The sequence below is a fragment of the Podarcis vaucheri genome, assembly GCF_965113315.1.
Source record: "Podarcis vaucheri genome assembly, chromosome: 17".
In the NCBI taxonomy this organism is placed as follows: domain Eukaryota; kingdom Metazoa; phylum Chordata; class Lepidosauria; order Squamata; family Lacertidae; genus Podarcis; species Podarcis vaucheri.
The window spans coordinates 29,698,894-29,721,609 of record NC_138755.1 but is presented as its reverse complement, the minus strand read 5'-3'; the positions used below and the strand labels follow the sequence as shown (position 1 = coordinate 29,721,609).

The 22,716-nt window shown below is 43.6% G+C and overlaps 1 protein-coding gene across 6 annotated transcripts in view; it reads left to right on the top strand.

Moving 5' to 3' along the window:
• The window catches only part of ZNF462 (zinc finger protein 462), a 146,136-nt gene extending 123,973 nt beyond the window's left edge, over nt 1–22,163 (top strand). For all 6 annotated transcript variants that reach the window (XM_082204463.1, XM_082204461.1, XM_082204458.1 and 3 more), the window contains 5 exons: nt 3,545–3,681; nt 10,047–10,270; nt 12,044–12,176; nt 16,615–16,729; nt 19,219–22,163. In XM_082204463.1, the coding sequence (XP_082060589.1) occupies nt 3,545–3,681; nt 10,047–10,270; nt 12,044–12,176; nt 16,615–16,729; nt 19,219–19,432 (823 nt within the window). In that variant the 3' untranslated portion in view covers nt 19,433–22,163. The remainder of the gene's footprint in view (nt 1–3,544; nt 3,682–10,046; nt 10,271–12,043; nt 12,177–16,614; nt 16,730–19,218) is intronic.
• Nucleotides 22,164–22,716: the final 553 nt, after the last annotated feature.

Here is a 22,716-nt window from a genome sequence, read left to right as displayed (position 1 = left end):
GCTGCTTTGTTCCTCCTCAGTTGTTCTGCAGGTGTGTTGTGCTGCTCTGAGCCATGGTTTGGTTTGGCTTAGTATGTCATCGAAACCCAGGTTCATGGTTTAGCTCTCCCAGACAAACCACGAACTCTGAATCATAGGGCAAATCTTGCTGGTGTAAGATTAGACATGCATACAGCTGTAGGTGTACCGCACACTGCAAAATCCTGCAAATTATGTTATGTTAAAAAGTAGTAAGCTCTTTGTCCCCAACAGGATGGGAAATCAAAATGGGAGCAGTGTGAGACCTAACTCCAGCACAGATTTGGCCATATTTTGGCCCATTCTGTTTAGCTGGCAAGAATGCCTAAATCTATAGGGACGCGGGTGGCGCTGTGGGTTAAACCACAGAGCCTAGGACTTGCCGAACAGAAGGTCAGCGGTTCAAATCCCCGCGACGGGGTGAGCTCCCGTTGCTGGGTCCCTGATCCTGCCAACCTAGCAGTTTGAAAGCACGTCAAAGTGCAAGTAGATAAATAGGTACCGCTGCGACGGGAAGGTAAACGGTGTTTCCTTGTGCTGCTCTGGTTTGCCAGAAGCGGCTTAGTCATGCTGGCCACATGACCCGGAAGCTGTACGCTGGCTCCCTTGGCCAATAAAGCGAGATGAGCACCACAACCCCAGAGTCGGCCACGACTGGACCTAATGGTCAGGGGTCCCTTTACCTTTATGCCTAAATCTGCGTTGGAGTTACTGTAGGTATATATGTTTTGCTCCGCAGTTAGTCTCACTGAGTTTGGTGGGGCTTATTCCTAGCTAAGGGAGTATGGGATTGGCTGGGACAAGTTGTTTCTTGCCTCTTGTTGCTTCACATCTGTTTCCAGTCTTATTCTCCCAGAGGCCACATTTCCTTCCATCAAAAATGTGCAGTTTCTCTTGAAACACAGATTTTGGAATTAGAGTGCATTGCTGTTGTTTTTATTAATTGTTTTTCTGTCCTGCCCTTTCTGCTGGGGGAGCCCAGGGCAGCGAACATTAACCATAAAACAAAATCCACGATAATCATGAACAAATTCATTAAAATTAAAATTCAATAAACCTCTTGAATAAAAAAATAATTGTCTTGAGTGGTGTACATAAATAAGTTCTGAAAATTTATTAATTTGAATAATTAAAATAATATGCTATATATAGGCTTAGTATTATTATCACATGGGGAAGCAGAAAAGTTGTTTTTCATATATGAACAGAGGTGTAGGAAATAGGAAACACAAAGCATTTGTTATTCCTTCATTCCCCCCCCCTTTTTCAAATGTCTAAAGCCCCTGTGTCAGTTGAGGTTTTGCCATTCACTGGACATTTCTGGTCTGCTTGCCAGTAAACACTCGATGTTTTTTAAATGGCCATTATTTCACTGGAGATTAGTCCAGTCTGTAGTATTACAGTACCACAAGCAACATTGTGATTTATTAATGTCCTAATGCATTGCAGGTTGCAAACTTTAAACAGTATAATTTGCAATGCTATGTTCTGTCTGGAATTACTTCTGAGACCGGTCATAAAATTTCATATGCACAGGGGAGAAAATACGAAAATTCAGGGGTGCAAGAAGTGTGGATGTTTATTCATATGCACCAAAAGCTGCTTGTGTCTATTCTTAAAAACAGGTGCATGGGCTATTTGTGCCATATTACATTTTGATGCACTCTAAAAACATAAGTTGGTGACTCCAGAGAATGCACCTGCCTCGTTTAGAAATAACCTGGGAAGTAGCCTTCACTGCCATCTGTATTTTCTGCTTTGAGTGAAGGTGCAAGGCAAACTCTCCTGACACAAATCTTCCCACTGCCTCTTTCCCCTTATTTCCTTTAGTTAGAGGTTGACATTTGCCCTGAAGCTAGAGGAATTTAGAAACCAGCCTAGGGGAAACAATAGTGAATTCCTATTGACTGTGTAGTGTTCTGCAGTCAGCAAAACCTTCATTCTCCTAACTGTGAATCACTGAAGTTGATTTTACTCAAAAGTTTTCACAGAAACTACATGGAAGGCTTCTCACAAAACTGGAAATGGGGTTGCCATGTGTAATGTTTTGCTTCTTGTAACTAGGAGAAGCAGGGCATTAGTACAGCGGAACTCGGGTTACATCAGGGATCCATTCCAGAGGCCGCAACCCAAAAACAACCCGACCCAAAGTGCCGCATCTGTGCATGGCGCGATTTAGCGCATCCGCGCGTGCGCAGACACGGTTTAGTGCTTCTGCGCAAACCCACAAGTAACCTGTTCCAGTACTTCCGGGTTTGCACCGGTCGCAAGCCGAGGGTGACATAAACCAGAGGCAACGTTACCCAAGGCTCCACTGTATAGGTTTGTCCTTCAGAATTTAAGAATGCGATTGTGCAACTGTTTTGCATGTTGGTACCATATTTTTGGGGGACGCGGGTGGCGCTGTGGGTTAAGCCACAGAGCCTAGGATCAGAAGGTTGGCAGTTCAAATCCCCGCAACGGGGTGAGCTCCTGTCGTTCGGTCCCTGCTCCTGCCAACCTAGCAGTTTGAAAGCACGTCAAAGTGCAAGTAGATAAATAGGTACCGCTCCGGCGGGAAGGTAAACGGTGTTTCCGTGCGCTGCTCTGGTTCGCCAGAAGCAGCTTAGTCATGCTGGCCACATGACCCGGAAGCTGTACGCCAGCTCCCTTGGCTAATAAAGCAAGATGAGCACTGCAATCCCAGAGTTGGTCACGACTGGACCTAATGGTCAGGGGTTCCTTTACCATATTTTTGGGGAAGCTCTGCAATGAAGCTCTGGCACTGGAACCAGAGTTCTCTACTTCTGAAGCTGCAGTCCCCGTGGAATGATGAGCAGTTCGTAGAGGAGACCCCCAGTTTAAATGTGTAACTGAATCGGGCCATGATTCAGAGTATGACTCTACTTCTACTTCTATCCCAAGTACTGGGGCTTGGATATACCCTCCCTAGTTGTATCGGTGGATTGGTACTGTGAGCTCCTTGAGTAGTTTCCCACTTTGGGCGTTATTTCTTTGGCTTCCTAGAATGCTTCTCATGGGCCATGCATCTCCACCTTGTTTCCTTTCCAGCGCTTCTCTGGGTTTCACGTCTGGGACCAAAGTAAACCTGATCAGCCTGTTGGCTCCTCTTTATTATTATTGTAGCTACAGTTCGGCTTTGGTGCAGACGTAACCTTGGTTGACCTCTTAAGCATGGCTTCAAATACTGGTTAAAAGGAATCCTTAATCAAAGTTAACATGGGTGCAACGGTTGACCATAATTACATGGGACTCACGTGAGGAAAAGAGGGAGAGGGAACTTGTGATCCAGTGGCCCACAACCACTCTTCGAACCGCATTTAAGAGGTCAACCAATGTCAAATCAGCACCAGCCTTGGGAATGCACAAACCATTTCTTTCTTAGCTTTTGGAAGCACGCCATGCCAAGTTTTGATAACTATTGCTTTTATGAAATAATGGTGAAATAATGTGGGTGAAAAAAACAACCCCAACATTACCCAACAGCACTCTGTTTTGAGCCTTTCCACTACTCCTGTGTTTCTAGATCTGCTTTTACTATGCACGTGGAAGCTGGGCATTCAGCAGTTCCTGAGGAAGGACCCAAAGATCTCCGCTGTCCTCTCTGTCTGTACCACACCAAATATAAACGGAACATGATTGACCATATCGTCCTTCATCGAGGTAAAGGCACCCCACAGGAATGTACCAGTGGCCAACGTGGATCTGTACTAATCACTCCTATTGCTCATTGGAAAGCCCAGTACCCTGGAAAGAGGATGGTGATAATTCATCATCAGTTGTTTTGTCTTCAGCATCCTGGTAGTTAAAAGGAAACAAAATAAAATGAACAGGGAAGATGCAAGGGGTTGTTTCGCTGCTCTTAGAACTTTCTTGTTTACTACATGTGCGCTTCTGATTAAATGTTCATGGTAACATGTGCGCATCCGTAATGTATACATCAATTTCACCTATGGAATTGCCAGTGTGGTGTACTGTGGTATAGTGGTTAAGAGCGGTAGACTCGTAATCTGGGGAACCGGGTTCGTGTCTCCGCTCCTCCACATGCAGCTGCTGGGTGACCTTGGGCCAGTCACACTTCTTGGGCAGTCTCTCAGCCCCACTCACCTCACAGAGTGTTTGTTGTGGGGGAGGAAGGGAAAGGAGAATGTTAGCCGCTTTGAGACTCCTTCGGGTAGTGATAAAGCAGGATATCAAATCCAAACTCTTCTTCTTCTGTGCCGAGCATCAAGCTTCACCTGGTGTTCCAACACAGAACTGCAAAAACCCCAAAACTTAGCTTGTTGTGGTTTTTCTCTCTCCTCTCCCTACTTTTGCTTTTAAGAAATCTAAAGAGGAATTTCAGATTCTGTTGGCTGCTGAATTATAAGCTCGGAAGAGACAGCTGTTTGGACTCTTCAGGCTGGGATTCCTGCCCATAGTTATCACACTTGATGCTTAGAGATGGTCTGTTGGCTATCGAAAACCATGCCCATGTGTTGGGGTGGCATTCTGCCTGATCACAGGCTGAGCAGCATCTCCCAGCAGGATATTGGTGGTGAGATAATGAGAGCTGTGTGTGCCATCTCTCCGGGAGGAAATCTTTTGTTTAGGGTTCTTTTCATGCTGGTGCGCACATGGCGACTCCTTTGCAAGTCGCTGCTTCTCTTTGCTTCTGAGCCGGGTAGGCAAGAAGACTCGAACTCGGTTATTTTCTGACTGGGCAGTAAAGGCAGGCCAACGACTTTCACAGATGGCCCTCCAACGAAAAAACAAAAACAGAAAACCCCACAGCAAAAATCTCCCCGGGATTTGAGATGCGTGTAACAGAGACACCTCAGTGAATGCTAACAATGGCTTCTAGTGTTGAGCTTAACCTCTGAGGGAGTTACAGCGCCAGACTGCCAGAGCCTGTTGACCTCTAGGGCATGTTGGAACGGTTATCTGTTTTACAATACTTTTAAAGGTGTTTTTTTTTTCCGGTGGCTGGGGGGAGGCATGTCTAGAGAGGCTTCTAGACCTAGTGTTTAATTTTGTTTCATACTTTCTGGAGTGCCTAAGTGGTTCAGCTGAGCTCCTGGTTCTTTCTGAGTTCTTCGTTTTGTTTTGTTTTTTTGAGGTGTTTCAGCTGTTTCTGGAATGTGCTGCTTTTTATTTATTTTTTTTGAGCCCAAAAAACATGGATGAAAACTAAAGCTGTTAAATGAAATTAGCACCTTTGCTGCCTTTTTATTTTTTATTTTTTGGTTAAAAGTGAACCAGCAGTGCATATTCTGCCAAGTCATTTTGCATAGCCTTCGTGAAAGAAGTGGCAAGGTCACATTTTAACCCGCTTGAACCTCTGTGCTGATTTCTCCTCCCCGAGGTGACCCTCTCGTTAAGGAGCCCCTTGGCTCTCTGGGAGAAACGCACAGGCCTGCCCGTTTTGGAGGAACGGTATATGGGTTGCATGATCCCTTCAGCAGAAGCTGAAAGCAGGTGTTGAGAGTCTTTTATCTGACTTCACGTCCATTCAAAAGGGAAGAAAAGAAAGGCTTTCCCAGGTGGCAAAAATCACAATTTTGTGTTTTTTTAATAATAATAATAATAATAATAATAATAATAATAATAATAAAGTGAACCAAAGCTATCATTCCAACAAAGGAATCCAAATTAGTTGGAAGCCTGTGAGTCCCAGAGGAAAACCTCCCTGCCCCCTCAGATAACCAGCTTAGCCCTATTAAAAATAAGTTAGCCTTTTAACGTGGTCATGAGAGTCTAGCTTATTTATTTATTCTCTCTTGCTCCTTAATCGCCTTTCGTCAAGTATCCAAAGGGCTGTTCGAGGAATCAACTGTGTGATGCAGTGAATGATTCCATTTGTGCTGTGGACTGTAATGTTTCATTAGCATTACATGGTCTTTATGCCCGGGTCATAGCCATATATCCCCATATTAACGTTTAGGGGTTAGTATGCTATGACCTTTTGTGTCGTACAGTCTTTCTCCTGAAGAACTTCCTCCTGTTGTTTGCTTTCTCTCTTTTCATGAGATCAGGCTGATACTATTAACAGCAAAAAAAAGAGGTAATGTCCAATGTTTATTTCATGTCTGTTTCATCATTTTCTGGGATATTGTTGCACATATATTGAACCATAAATTGATTCCAAACCATTTAGCTGTCAGGTTTCCTTTTAAAATAATGCTGGAACGTCTCTCTGCCATTTCTTCCCTCACACGACACCATTCCATAGCAAGCTAGGGTTAGGAAGATGATATGGTAATTTAACCGGTTTTAAGTCTGGGAAATACAGTAGAACCTCTACTTACGACCGCCTCTACCTGGGCCCGATCCAAGTTGCGACCGCGGCAAACATGGAAGTAAATACTGGGTTTGATGCGATTCACACACACGCAGAAGCGGCTTCTGCCATCTGCACATGCGCACAACGGCATTTCTGCCAGCGACCCGTTTCGCCTAAAGGACGGGCCGCTGGAACAGATTATGGTGGTTAAGTAGAGGTCCCACAGTAGGTATGTCCCTTGTGCCTTCACCCAGACACCCTATAGTCTCAAAAGGAAATGAGAAACTTTCATTTAAATAGACTGCAGTGGAGTTTGTTCTCCTCAAAAGTAGAATGCATGCCAGGTTTCATTAAACCACAGATAAGGCCTGATAAGGGACGCAGGTGGTGCTGTGGGTTAAACCACAGAGCCTAGGGCTTGCCGATCAGAAGGTCGGCGGTTCAAATCCCCGCGACGGGGTGAGCTCCCATTGCTCGGTCCCTGCTCCTGCCAACCTAGCAGTTCGAAAGCACGTCAAAGTGCAAATAGATAAATAGGTACCACTCCGGCGGGAAGGTAAACGGCGTTTCTGTGACCTGGAAGTGGTATGCTGGCTCCCTCGGCCAATGAAGCGAGATGAGCACCACAACCCCAGAGTCGGCCACGACTGAACCTAATGGTCAGGGGTCCCTTTACCTTTAAGGCCTAATAAGCAACTGAGGCAATTTACAGCCAGAGTATTGGGTTGTTTGGTGCAAGGAATAGGGCTTTTTAAAAAAGAAAAAAAGGAGGAATGTGTTTTTCCTTAAACTGTTACAGGCTTCAGGGTGTTATCAATCTGCCGCGGAGAGTGCTTTGTCGCTTACTTGAACACCATCCTAAGTGCAGTTTTAATTTACCTTATATGGGAACAGAGGGAGCTGGGACTCTCTATGTACTTCGTCAGGCTTTAAGGAGGGATTTTTAAAGACCAGGAACGGGTTGTCGCATGGGCACCCTGGCAGCAAGGAATAGCTTTTTCTGGCTCACAAATGCACTTGAGTTCCCCAACAGCCTAACCTCCTGAACCCTTTTGGCATTCCTATTCTCTGAGCTGTGGAAATGCAAATCTATGCCCGGCCAGAGCTTTTCCAGATAATGCAATTGCAGCCGCTATCTTCTATTAAGGCATTCCCAAGCTGCCTTTGAAGAGATGCCCTGACAGTTTTTCCCAGTGCCGAATGCAGTCTTACCATGAACAATATGCCCGGGGCCTTTAATTTTTTTCTCTAAGTGCAGTTACTGTTTTACACTACTCAGCAGAAGGAAAATTGTGGGGTTGTGAGAATCAGCTACATTTGCATTCCAGGAAAAATAAGTCACTGAGCAGAACAACTTTTCAAAGGGGTGGGTTAGTATAATAACTTCCACCGTGATCAGATGTGCATGTAGCTATTGCTTTGTTACTGGAGTCCTGTTTATCTAGGTTGATTTCCCCCACCCACACAAGCGAAATTCACAAGGGCAAGACATTCAGAAATTGTAATTTGGGATGGCCGCATATTTAACGATCACTAAAGAATTCTGTTGTTTAAACTGTGGTTGTCCATGAAGGGCAACTTGTATGATTTTTACCCAAATCAAGTTCTTACTGCGGTAGCTCTGTAATTTGCGTGGAGAAGGAGGAAGTGCATGCGCTGCTCCTTAGCCCTGCATAGAAAACACATCATGCTATGTGCATGCTGCATGTCAAGGCCCATAACTGTGGTGCCCTGAATCACACAGTTACTTCTTTGCCCAGGGGGGAGTGGGTAAGTCAAGGATTGAGCCAGCATGCATTCTGGCCTTGGCTCAGTTGGTTAGACATCAGGGGTCAGTAGACTTTTTCAGCAGGGGGCCGGTCCACTGTCCCTCAGACATTGTGGGGGGGCCGGACTATATTTTGAAAAAATAAATAAATGAATGGATTCCTATGCCCCACAAATAACCCAGAGATGCATTTTAAATAAAAGGACACATTTTACTCATGTAAAAACAAGCTGATTCCCGGACAGTCCATGGGCTGGATTTAGAAGGCGATTGGGCCAGATCCGGCCCCTGGGCCTTAGTTTGCCTACCCATGGCAGCGGTTCTCAACCTGTGGGTCCCCAGATGTTGTTGGACTACAACTCCCATCATCCCTGAGCTCTGTCCTTGCTGGCTAGGGGTGATGGGAGTTGTAGTTCAACAACATCTGGGGACCCACAGGTTGAGAAAGGCTGGGTTAGAGCATGGTGCTGATAACACCAAGGTTGCAGGTTCGATCCCCGTATGGGTCAACTGCGTATTCCTGCCTTCCAGGGGGTTGGACTAGATGATCCTCAGGGTCCCTTCCAACCCTACGATCTGCTGCAGATTAATGTGACTGATTATGTGGGCTCTAGACCGCAAAATCTTGTTCCAAAATAAAGTTTTTAGACTTCAATGTAGCCAGGGCCAGCCCACTAGTTAGGCAAAATGAGACAATTTCCTCAGAGGAAGAGGGTGGCAAATTGATGCCCCTCAGGGAGGTCTCAGTTGACCTCATTCTCCATGCCTGTCACTTTTCCTCTACATGGAGGTGCTTCCTCAGAGCAAGGCATTCTGGGAGCATTGACTTCACATTTTAAAGTAATTTTTTAAAAGAATGCCTAGCTGCCCCCAGAAAAGGGGGGGGGACGTACAGTACAGTGGGGTCAAATAGCAACAAAATGAAAAAAAAATGTTTACAGCCTGTGACAATTGAATTAGACTTTAAATTTATTCAAAATAAGCTCAGAGATTGTTCACAACAGCAGAAACTGGTGGTTAAGTAAATTGGTATGTGTAAGCGGGACAGAAAGCCATTCTCTCTATTCAAACCCAAATGAATAGAATGAAATTTCATTACTAGTTCATTCAGCCATTTCATGCTAGAGTCGCCCTTTAAAATTCCTGTGTTGGAGAATGTCAGGCTTTCAAGTCCAGGGAGCCCTCAATATTCTTCTATAACAACAACTTTCAAGTCAAGCTACGTTTACCAGTTAATCCTTTTTTTGTCTTATACCACCTTCTTCCCCCCCCCCAAAAAAAATTATGGAACCACATCCAACCTCCACAAACTTGCCAAACTTTTTAGTTTAGTTTAGTTGTTTTTCTTGAATGTTTCAAATAGTTTTTTTTTCCTGTTTCTTACTGATTGTTTTAGGTTGTTGTTGGTTTTTTACATATTTTAGAACTGCTTTCAGCTTTTATTATAGTCAACTGGTATATAAATGTTGTGGAATAAAAAACAAACAAACCATTTGAGCCTGGCTTTTGGTGATTAAGGTTAAGCTTTGGGGGGGGCAGGGAGGGGACTTGTTGGTGTTATTTTAATGTGATATTCACAGTTCTATCAGCTGTAAGTCTCAGGAACGAGTTAAAGTTAAATAACTTAAGTACACTTGCAGATAAGAACAGTGTCCCCGTTTGACATGGTTCATGATGAAAATGAAATGAGAAGAACTATTGATGTAGAGCTCCAAAATGTATTTTGTGTAGTTTAAGTTTTTACCTCTATCTACCTTTTATTTTATTTTATTTTATTGCTATGGCCAGTGACTGGTGCAAATAAAGATTCTTCTGATTCTGATTCATTTGCAGAAGTAACGTCCATATCGAAAGCACCAGAGAAACAAATTGAGGGCTTTGAAATTAAATTTTGGGGAAATAGCAGAATGGCGATGAAGGGGCTGTATGTGAGTTGCCTTCAGGGAACGAGAGAAAACTTAGTAATAGAACTTCTACCATTTCTTTTTGCCCCACTAGAAGAGCGAGTGGTCCCCATAGAAGTGTGCCGTTCCAAGCTGTCCAAATATTTGCAGGGAATCGTTTTCCGCTGTGACAAGTGTACCTTCACGTGCTCCAGCGACGAAAGCCTACAGCAACACATAGAGAAGCACAATGAGCTGAGACCTTACAAATGCCAACTCTGCTACTATGAGACCAAGCACACGGACGAGCTGGATGTTCACCTTCGAGATGAGCATAAGGTGAGTTTTTGGGCGCCATCTGCACCCATGGGTGAACATGCTATGCAGCAGACACAGCGACAGGTGGTCCAACACCTTCTTAAAGAAATGTTTCCGCAACACAGTTGTGCTCTTCACTGCTGTGGGAAACAGTGCTGACCGCTAGCTTCTTGATAAGACAAATCTGTCCGTAGTTATCGGCCACTGCAAGTGGAACCTGTAGCAATGTACTCTCATTCAGGGTTCCAGCCATTCTCTTCTATTCCCCTCCTCCTCCAGTTTTCCATTCCGGTTTGTGGACATGCAGCACCTTCAGTAATGTGCGCGTTGTTGTGGACGGCATTACATTTTCACCACCCTAGCTCAAGCTTATTTTAATAGCGTTCTCTCAGCACGCACCTAACCCAAAGGATTCATAACAATTTGGCTGGAGAGCAAACATATAGCTTGCGTGTCTGTGGCAAAGCGTTTCCACTGACAATACAGCAGTTATTAATGTGAAAATACATACATGAATTGATGCAGAAGCTATTTTGCAATTGGCTGAATATGTACCTTATTCATGTGTGGCTCTGCTGTGATGATACAGTATCAAATTAGCAGCATGCATACTGCTCATTTAAAAATTTTGGGGAGTCGCAAGGAGTTGTGCTTTCCCTCTTCTTCCACCCTCCACCAATTGACAGGGAGCAGGTGGCGCTGTGGTCTAAACCACTGAGCCTCTTGGGCTTGCCGATTGGAAGGTCGGCGGTTCAAATCCCCACGATGGGGTGAGCTCCCGTTGCTCTGTCCCAGCTCCTGGCAACCTAGCAGTTCAAAAGCATACCAGCACGAGTAGATAAATAGGTACCGCTCTGGTAGGAAAGGAAACAGCATTTCCATGCGCTCCAGCACTCGTCATGGTGTCCCGTTGTGCCAGAAGCGGTTTAGTCATGCTGACCACATGACCCGAAAAACTGCGGAGAAACGCCGGCTCCCTCGGCCTGAAAGCAGAGATGAGTACCGTACCCCATAGTCGCCTTTGACTGGGCTTAACCATCCAAGGGTCCTTTACTTTTACCTACCCCCTTCTTCCATCCTCCACCAATTGATCCTTTTCGGATGGCTAGCCATGCTTAAGGCTTCCCTCCCTTGCTTCTCTTTCTCCTAACTCCTGCTGCCTTCCACCCTTTTTTAAGAGCTAGCATTATCCCACAGGTGTAAAGAATCCAAAACTTACAAAATCTCACCCTTTATGAGTGCGGGAGCAGCTAGCCACCAACACGATGCTTGGCTACAGTCATGTCAGGATGGGAGTCATCAATAGGAGTCAGTATCCAGGAAACCTCTTCATCATGTGCAGTATAGATGCATTTTAAAAATCACTTCTGGGAAGATGTAAGCCTGTCATTGAGCCCTTCTTCCCTGCTGGAGAAGGAATGCCAAGTGACATGCCCCATTCTTGCTCTGCCCTATAGAACTCAAATCAATGGGTTCCTCCTTCTACCTCTTCTCCTTACGTGGCTTTTGGTAGTGCCCCTTCCAGCCCTTGTATTCTTTTGGGTGCTTGTGGGCTTGCCACCATCTCCAAAGACAGAGCCCAAAGTGAGCCCTGACAGCAAAAAGCCATCTCTCTTTGGTATGTCTCGAACCATTGCTTTGCTCACGTGGGAATTATTTATTGTCAGAACATTTTGAGAGCCCCTGTTGTGTGAAAGAATGTTGGTATATGGGGAAATCCGAGGCATGCACAGTGCGTAGACCGGGAAATCGTAATAGATGAGATTACGCGACATTGTTTTCTTCCCCCCAAAGGTGAGTCGCAATTTTGAGCTGGTTGGACGGGTTAACTTAGATCAGTTGGAACAAATGAAGGAAAAAGAGGAGAGTTCCAGCAGCGATGAGGAAGAGAAGGAAGAGGAGATGAGCCCCAATAGTGAAGAGAGAGGTTAGTATAATTGTCTTGTCTCTGATACCAAGCACATTGCTGGGACTGGCTACCCTCAAAAAGCAACATTTTTTATCTCACCTGCACACCCCCCCCCCCATGAACCAAGACACACCAGTGCTAAAGGAGAGAGGGGGGGAGAGAGATTGGTCTGGTTCACATATAACACTAAGCATAAGCTTATTGGATCATTACTTTGGGTTATGTGCAAACTGTGCCCAAAGGCTTAACTATAGTTTGTTCACATCTAGCAAACCATGGTCTGAAGGCATGACCTGTGGATGGCCTGTGAACCTTGATTTGTTGCAATGTTGACTTGACATGCATGCCCTTCTTTAACCATGATTTGTTTGGCCACTACGCTCCAGGAGCACCCTAATTTACAAAGGCAGAAGGCACTGCCAACTAGAAAAGAAACAAAGCTTTGGAGAAACAAATCATAGGTTATTTGATTACCCATGGGACAACTCAGGTTTACCTTTTTTCTTAAACCATAACTTAAGAAAGCCATGGCTTCGTGTTATGTGTGAACCAGGCCATTGTCTAGCCATTGTATTTCCTGGATGCTTTAGAATGGCCACTCCGTGTCTCCCGGAAATATTCAAACAGCTGCCAGATAATGGAGAAACAATTGGTGCACAAGCAAAAAGTTCATAATAGCTGTTGAGTGGTTTGGGGGTGTGTTTTTTTGCAATGTCCATATGAAATGAATAGTTGATCATTCACCTTTATTATAGTTTACGTTCATTATAATCTCTTCACCTAATTCAGATTTTCAACTAATATGAAGATGGCTAGCTTATGGCTAATGCACAACCAGAAAGTTGTATACAATATATAATTGTATATTTGTACTGCAGTGCCAGCACCAACTATCTAAGCACCAGCACAGCCAGGCAGCCATCAGTTTTCTTGCCTCGGTGTTACTGCAAAAATGATTATCTGTTTGTGACAACATCTGTTTGGGTATGAGAATTGGGACAAAGGTGGCTGGGCTGTTTAAATGGCAGTTGCGTCCTGTCAAAATGTAGTTCTAGCAGTGAGGCTTCTGTAATATATATACAGACACAATGGAATGAAAACTGGTGAGTTCTAGCGGTGAATCCATGGGCATTTGCCTCATCCCGTTGGACAAGAGTCAACATGGCCTGAGGAATGGGTAGAGGGGATTCCACCAACATTTGAAGTGACTGGCTGGAGAGAGACCCTGTTTGGAAATAAAAGGCTGGTCTCAAACTCCAGAAGTCAGAGGAGATTCCATCAGTCGTGTGTCAAGTAGAGCTTTACTGTGTCAGAGAGTATGTTGAAGAAGAGGGCAGAAGAAGGAAGAGCTGGAAGCTGGAGCCAGGCAGAGGACATTGAGGCTTAATGGTTTGGAAGGCCTATGAGAAGCCCAGAGCTAAAATCACTGGCTGGCGCTAAAAAGTCATATTGGGAAGAGTGTGTGTCTTTGAGAGAGCTGTGCAGCCAAGAGTCGGTGGGGTCGCTGGACCAGGGTGACAGCAGAAGGCCTGTCAGAAGTCTTTGAGGGACCCAAGAGGCATCCAAACTGTTGGTGTTTGGAGTTAATAATACATAGCTTGGAAGTTCAGCGGACCACTGAAACACTGTTGGAGAAGCACGCTTTGCACTGGATATAATTACATCGAGACTCTTGAGTTTGCAAAATAAGAAAGCTAAGTTTATTAAAGGAAATGCATACTTCATAGGAAAGATCCTGGTTCTATCTAACAAAGGTGGAGACACAAAGAGTTGTGCATCCTGTTTGTTCTCGGCAGGAGAGAGGTCTCCTCTCCCAAGGTTAAGGATGCGGAAGAAGGAAGTAGGAAATGAGGTCAGCAGTCTTTAGAGTATCAGTCTAACACTGAAGGAAGATCAGTAGTTGGCACAAGAAAGACAGTCTAGGAAAACTCTTGGCTCCTCTCTATCTACCCTTCCCATGCAGATATGTCAGCCTACAGTGCAAGTTGTGTTGCATCCCAACATTTTAAACAAGAAAAGTCTTAAACCATCAGATGAGGGGAAAATGTTGAACTCCAGTCCTCTAAAGGCTGTAACCATGATTATTTGTGTCCACTAACATTTTCAGTTGCCCCTTCACACCTGACCCCCCACTACAGCCAAATTCGGGATTAGGGAGAGAGTAGGACAAAGAAAAGCAAATTATGCCGATTGCCTAATACATGCTTATTAGAGTAAATGTATGCAAATATGCCCACTCGGAATGAATTCATTTTCAGCACCAGATTTTCATTAAAACTGCAGACAGTTCCCCTCCTTTTCCTTCCTCATGTTGTGGCAAATTTATTCTGTTTGAGGACCAAACTGTGAGATACTTATGTGGATAAAGATCAGCGTTCTGCGAAAGATGCTTTTAACATCAAGAGGACAAAAAGAAAAGAACCCAACTAAAGTAATGTACACTCCTTGATAGATGGTTTTAACAATCAATGCATGAGAAAAAGCTTTTGGGAAGAAAGTGACAATATCTCTTCTTTGCACTGAAACTGCCCAGAGAAATAAGGGCAGGCTCTTGTGTGTATGTGTGTGAGAGAGATTTTCAGTAGCTTAAGTTAGCTCATAAGCTGTGTACATTATAATAAAACGTGGAAATGAGGCAAGCAGAGATCAGCAGTAAATGAAGCAAAATCCCCATTTCTTTCATTATGTACTTTGAGAGGACTCCGGGAAGGCAAAGGCATTGGCATTCTGTTGTTTTCTTGCTCAAGATAATCCCCACTAAAGAATTAATGCTTGGAGCAGATGGCGCCATCTCATTTTCAGTGAAAAGAATCAAGCGAGATAGTCCAAGCAATTATTTTTAATGGCCTGTGTGGCGATCATCTTAATTTTGTGAGAAAACGTTTCATCTTTTGTTTGGTGGCCTGGTCGCTCTTGTTCACACAGGGGGCCTGCGTCTCAGCCGTGTGGAATGTCTACTGTGCCTTCAAGGTGTTAGGAGTTCTCAATTATATTTGGCGGGGCATGATCCAGACAGAGCTTAAGCGTTTCTCAGTCGCATTGATCTGAGCACATTATTTGTTCTTTCCGGCGGAAAATCAACGAGACTTGGAGTGTTCAGACTTTGGCTGGATCAGGCCTCCAGTTGTGATTGGCAGGGCATGCCCAGACTAAATAAGACACTTTGTTGGGTCTTACCCTGAACAAGGGGCGTCCTTTGTAGAGGAGGAATGGCTGCAGTCCATGTCTGATTGGAGCCGGTGGCAAAACGTACGTTTGTTTCAGTGAGCCTGGAGTGCATTGTAAATGTCTGGTGAGCAAGGCCGCTAATGCTGCCAAGCTGCTCCTTCCTTTCAGATTGCCTCTTGCCTATATTTTCACAAGACACCTTTGGTGGGTGGGGAAGAGAAGGTTAAACCCAGTTCTATGACTACACTTTTTTACAAATTCTAACCCCCAAAGAACCTATGGCAAAACCAAAACTTTTGTGAGAGCTGCTTCAGACATTATAACAGCGTGAAGAGATTTTTTTGGGAAATGCCTGTATCTCATGTTCTCTGGATCTCCGTTTGAGGTGAAATAGTTTTTTCTCAGCTCTGCATTAGCTTTCTGGTGGAAGATTGTACAAGACAGCGAGGCAAAGGAACAAGGGGTGCCTTTCCTGTACTCTTCATATCACTGTTACGTCCAACACCATTCTTGGAGTGCTGAGAATTCTGTGTTAAGAGATCTTTAGTCTCCTTACATAACCAAAGGGCTTCTTGCGGACAAGAATGTAACAGTTAAAGCAGTTCAGCTATGGAATTGACATCTTGCCCTTGCACCTATAATTGTTTTAAAGGGTGTTAAAGAGAAAGGTACCATATTTTTTGCTCTATAAGACTCACTTTTTCCCTCATAAAAAGTAAGGGGAAATGTGTGTGCGTCTTACGGAGCGAATGCAGGCTGCGCAGCTATCCCAGAAGCCAGAACAGCAAGAGGGTTCGCTGCGCAGCGATCCCTCTTGCTGTTCTGGCTTCTGGGATTCAGAATATTTCCCCCCCTTGTTTTCCTTCTCCAAAAACTAGGTGCATCTTATGGTCTGGTGCGCCTTATAGAGCGAAGAATACGGTAATTTACAATGAAGGTGAAAATACGAAATGAATAATTAATCAGTTACATTGGGTGTGGGGAGGGGGACTAAATCTGAAAGTTTGCACATGAAGCAAAATCTTTTAGTCAAATGTTATTATTTCTTAATTTGGCCACTTCATATATGCCTAAATGAGCACTGTTGAGTGTCCATCTTCCTTACTCAATCCAAATTTGCACATGCCTTAGGGTACATCTAGGATACTGGCATTCTCATCTCAGATTCCTTTTTTAAGAGGTCTTGTTTACATTCTCTTGGGCTTCAAGAGAAACTTCGTTTTCTGCTTCCTTGAGAGAAATGGGAGGACTCTTACATGAGCCTAACATATGTATTGTTTTCTTCCAGGGTCCATGAGGTTCTCAGAGAATGGACCACCAGAAAAACGTTTCCCCTGTGAGTTTTGTGGCCGGACGTTTGCAGAGGGCTCAGAGTGGGAACGGCACGTGCTGAGGCACGGCATGTAAGTTGGTCGAAGGCTCTCTGCTTTGAACCACATCGGTTGGCACATAGGAAGGATAGCTCAGTCGATTAGAGCACAGTGCTGATAATGCCAAGGTTGCGGGTTCAATCCCTTTATGGGACAACTGCATATTCCTGCATTGCAAGGAGTTGGACTAGACAATCCTCAAGGTCCTTTCCAACTCTACAATTCTGTGATTCTAAGCCGGTCTGCTGGTCCATCTAGTTCAGTGTTTTCTACACTGACTGACGGAACCTCTCCTGGGTTTTTGACAAGGGTTTGTCACCCAGCCTAACTTGGTGGCCGTCGGGAGTTGGAGTCTTAACAACAGAAGGGCTAAAGTTTCCCCATCCTTCCCTTAAAGCCTAAAAAATTGGCTGTGGCGTAAACTTCCATGATTTGGAACCCACTTCACCCCATGTCGTCAGCCAAATGGGACCCTGCAACCATCATTGGAGGCCCTGTTTCATGTGCCGCCTCTGTGAGAGGTCCGGAGGGCGGCAACACAAAAACAGGGCCTTTTCTGCAGTGGCTTCCTGTCTGGGGAATGGTCTTCCCAGGGAGACTTGCCTGGCATCAGCATTAGAAGGGGGTAGGATGTTTTTAATATATTTCTCTTTCCTCTTGATTTTAGTGTCTGTCTGTTTGGTTGCAAGTTGTTGATAAATTTTAATAATAATAATAATAATAATAATAATAATAATATAGAAAAATAGTGTTTAGTCAGGGTGACAAGGCCCTCTGATTCTCCAGGTAGCCTCCTCCTCCTCCTCCTCCTCCTCCTCCTCCTCCTCAGCTTGTTTTTAAACTTAATATCAAACCATCCCCATATAGCCTAATCCCATAGGAAAACTTCAATGGATATACAATGTCAATGATCCAGTCATCTTTGGCTGGCCAATTAAATAATCTATGGCCTTTTAAACTGGGTTTTTGTTTGTTACTGTGTAATGGGTTTTTATGTTGTAAACCGCCTTATGATCCACAGATAAAGGGCAGTATAGGAGTTAAATAAATAAATAGCCAATCAGAACAGTAATTTGCTGCAGTTTTGCATAAAAATGGTTCATTCTGGAACAATGCCCACAACTAATAAACTGCAAGCATTTCTCTCTCACTTTTATAATGATTTTTATGAATTTTTCCAAATTACTACATAACTCCAATCATTTATTATTTTGGTTACACATTTTCTTCTTGACTTCCCAACCCTTCTTCCCTGGTCCCCCCCCCTCTTTTAATTCCCCCGATAGCAGCTGCATTAAAACACATTTATATTTTTTGTCTAAGCTTCCAAAGTCCTTTCTCTACATTCTTCCGTCACTCACATCTCAAATCCTGTGTGTGATTTCATATAAGAATGATAGTTCAATAGGTGATGCACCAATGGCCTCCATTCTTCTAGGAAGATATTATCATTTTGTCCTCTTATTTTAGCAGTCCGTTTCGCCATTTCTGCATAGTCCCATCAGTTTTTGGAAGCCACCCTTCCATAGTTGGAGTCTCTTTGTCTTTCCGTTTCTGTGCGTATAAAGTTCAAGCTTGCGAGCATTTCAAAATACCACTGCCCTTCCGTTTTCCTCCAATGGATGCCCCTGGAGCAATCTGAATTCGTTCAGGATACTTGTAGCCAATTACGCTGCCACCGCTATTCTGTCCCGTTCTGAAAGAGAGGAGTTTTGCCAACACACCACTTTAAGAGACCGCATGGAAAACATCAGAAGGAGTAACGGGCTGTTTGTGTTGGCTCAAGGCAGGGCCAGGGAACTATGGCAAAGACCCATTGGTTTATTTTCAGATAAAATGGCTTTCTTTCATTAGCCACCGCCACTTGGGTGTATGGCTTACGTAGAATGAATGAATGAATGAATGAATCTTTATTTGTGTCAGCCATAGCAATAAAATAACAATGCGATATACAAAGTATAGAAATAAAAAGTCAGTTATATAAAATACATTTTAGGTTTTTGAATCAATAGTCAAATAGTGAATCTTATTCTGATCGCCCCAGCTAAAAACCTGGCAACCTTTGCTGTCACCTGCTCATCTTGACCTGCCAAGAGAAAGGACACTGTGGCAGTGGTTGGGCGACCTGGAATGGACAATAAAAAGGGGTGATAATCTCATTCCTCAGGTCTTTATAAAGAGTGCAAGCCAGAAGGGCATGTGCCACTGATTCGGCACTGCCATCTCCACAGGGGCATAAGCGTTTTTCGTGTGGAATCTGTTGGAATCATCCCTCAAATACAGCTGAGGGCAGTACATTCAATCTTGCAAGTAAAAGCTCCCCTATATTTTAGAATTGCTAGGTTATGCAGATAGGGTGCCAGAGAGTCGAAATGGGAAGGTGGAAAATAGTCATACCATGGGCAAAAGTTTCTTATCGTGGCCAAGTCGTTCTGACGCTCGATATCATTTCGGCGCTGACAAATTGGCTTACATAGAATGCGTGTCCAAAATGCCTCACCTTCCGTTTTCTGAATTTCTAGGGCTGTGAATGAAACCAAGCGGGCGATTGTTGAAGATAGCCAGCCGAAAGAGGAGGCGGAGGAGAATGTTACGGTACCACTGGCAGAAGAGATGGAAAGCAGCGCGGAAATCGTGGTGGACTTTTCCCACAAGAACGAAACTGCTGTTTGTATTGTTGCTGCTGCTGCTGCTGATAAATCACTCCAAGAGAACGAAGAGGCCAAAAGCGAATGAGCACCTGGTGTGATTTCAAACAACCTACTTGAACAGTGATGGATGGGACGGGGTGGGGTGGGGAAGGGGGGGCGAGGAAGAATCAAAGCTGCTTTTAGGACTGAATGATCTATTTTCAAAGCACTGGTACCTGTGTGTGTGTGTGCGTGTGTGTGCGTGCGTGCGTGTGTGTGTGTGTGTGTGTGTGTGTGTACATATATTAATTTTATTTAATTGAGGACTATGTGGCTCCAGTACCATCTCTGCAACTCTTCTGGATCTTGACAATGGGAAGTTTATGTTCATTTGGACTTGAGAAGCAAACTCCCAAATATTCCTCGCGTTATGCCGCCGTGCTTTGCCCTGGAGACTTCGGATTGTTTCGAGGACGGAAGAAGCGTCACGAGGATGGAAGATGTAGAGGACAACTTTCCGGCGCACAAATGTGGGCGCCTTTTTTTCTAGTTTTAATAAACATATTATGCTTTTTCCAGACTGACTGACTTGCTTTAGAAGAAAGAAAGAAAGAAAGAAAGAAAGAAAGAAAGAAAGAAAGAAAGAAAGAAAGACTGCTTAAAACAGTCACCTGTTTCCTAGTACCTCAGAATTAACCAAGGGAAATAAAAAAAAAAATACAAATCTCTGCATTTGTCTGTACTACCTGTTGTCATTGTGGTTAAATGTAGAGAGAGAAAGCGAGAGAGAGAGACTGATGGGCAAGATGGTGAATGGAAGGAAAAAAACACAACCACAAAGTTTTAAAAGAATGGAAAACAAAATTGTGCTCAAAATCCCTGTGGGGGTTTTATTTCTTAAAATACTGTGATTTTTTTAATTATTTTAGTATAAAAAAAATACAAAAGAGAGAGAGAGAGAGTTCCTAGATACCTGTCTGTGGCTTGTCATCTTTTATTCCAGGTAAGCTGTTAGCGTTCAGCTATTATTTCAAAGTCATGTGACTTGACTCTGTGCCGTTCTTGTTTTGCCCCATGTCTATGTCTGCTCAGCCTGAGGGATTGCAAATACAGCACAATTAAGGGTTTTTCTTTCCCCATGTAAAGTAATGTTATTCCCCCCCCCACCCTGGTCCACCCACCCACCCAAGAGATGGCGTTGGGAAGGAATATTAGTTATTGTGAATAGAATTGTGTTGCTCCCCCCCCCCTTTTTAATTTTTAACATGTGGAATTAGCAGAGAAGTAACGTTTTCTTTTTTTAAAAAAAAAAAGACAGAAACAAACAAAAAAATAACCCCGTTAAACTAAAGAACCAAACTTACAGCACAGCTATGCAGGTTGTGGACCAATCAGACGGGTCCTCATAATCATTCTGTTGCTTGTCAAATTGAACATCTCTCACTGGTTATTATTTTGGTTATTAAGAACGGTTGCCTTTTTCCTTTTTTCCTTTTTTTTTTTGTATGTGGCGTGTCTCGTTTTGGGGGTGGAGGGGGGAGCTGATTGAAAAACACGTCATTTTGAAAGCTTGAGGTGACCAATTTCTGTACTGTTGGGGGCCTGGAGATCTCTTGGTGGATTTCAAGGCGAGGGTCTATAAACTTAATGGTGTCGCCTCCCGTTAGCTCTTCGCATGAGAAAAAAACAGCGTAGCGTAAATAGGAATTTGCACACGTGGAGATGGAGATTGTGTTCCTTATTCATGCAAAAAAAGTCTTGTGTGAACGTGAGAACACAAGCTTGGGACCCACGGGTGATGGTCTGATTGTGAACAAATGGGTTTCTATCCAAAAAGTAGAAAGTACTTGACTGAAACCTAGTTTTAGAAATGCATGTGTCTCTTTGGGTTGTTTTGGTTCTCTTTTCCTTTTTCATTTTTTGTTTGGCGCTTTTTTAAACCGGGGGGTATGGGGTGGGGTTAGGGGGGTTGGGAGACAGGAAGTTGCTGAGAAGTCAGTATCCAACAGAACTTCTCATCAAATTGATGGTGGAAAAAAGAAAAGAAAAGAATAATACTGTTGCATTTGTGGAATAAGTGCTACTCGAAAAGCATGGTGTTTTGATTTTGAGGATTCATATTTTGTGGGGTGGGATTTTTATTTTTATTTTCTACTTTTTATTTGGAGGGAGGGAGAGTCATGTGGAAAACACATTGAAAGGACAAGTATAAATACACATTTTGTGTCTGAATGTTTTCTTTTTAATTGGCCTCATTTCAAATGTATTTAAACAGTTCCATACCTGGATTGGGTGTTTTGTAATGGTTACCAAAAATGAAAAAGATGAAAAAAAAATAAATAAATGATTGTGACATGCTTTTATCACTACTTTATTTTTCAAATAACATGTAAATATTGTAATCCATTGGATTTGTTTTGTTTTGTTTTTTGCTAACCTGTTAATAAATATATGGGACCATTATCCTTTTTAACAAGTCTAGAATGTCATATTTTTTTCTTGTGTTCCCCCCCTCCCTTCCCAAATGTATACCTTGATATATTGTGGACACACATTTTAGATGCATTATTATAATTCTGTTGGCTGTAATGATGACCTAGGATTGAGAATAACATTTTTTCCCCCATTTGTTTAATTTATACAGAGGACTTTTTCAGAGTTTGACAGAAGGAAATAAATAGCGAAATGATAACCCACTGGCTTCAGAACTCAGTATTTCCTAATTACAATTAACTACTGCTCAGTGTTTGGTGGTACAAGGAGTGGAAGTTCTGAAATGTTGCACTGATAACTTTTTTTAAGGCAAAAGAAAACAAATAAAGACTTTTCAAAAGCGAGTGTATGTATGGTTCAATCTAAATTAACTTCAACACCCAAGTTGCAGTTATTGGCAGTTAATTGCTGAAAACCTGTCCAAAGTAAAGGAAACTGTCACAAGATGGGTATGGGAAGGAATGCTTTGATCCAAGGCCAACCCATGACGTTTTGCCGCCTGAGGCAAAGGACAGGATACTCTCTCCCCCTGCCCATTCCACATATTGTAGGTGTCTAGGCTGATGGTTGAATATTGCTTCATCTCTCGGACCTCAGGGTCACAGGTTACTCTAGGGGAATACTGCACTTCACGATCTTCCTGAGGTAGTTGCCTCACTTTGCCCTACGGTAGGGCCGTGCTTCCACCTTCTTGGCCAAAAGGGGGTTGTTTCCTTTTTAAAACAACCCCATTCTCCTTGCAAGACCTCGAAACAGTTTAAGGCCAATAGATAAAATGACCCTTAAACCAGGGTTTCCCCCAACTTGGGCCTCCAGCTGTTTTTAGACTACAATTCCCATCTCATCCCTAGCCAGCAGGCTGGACATGTTGGAAACTGTAGTCCAAAAACAGCTGGA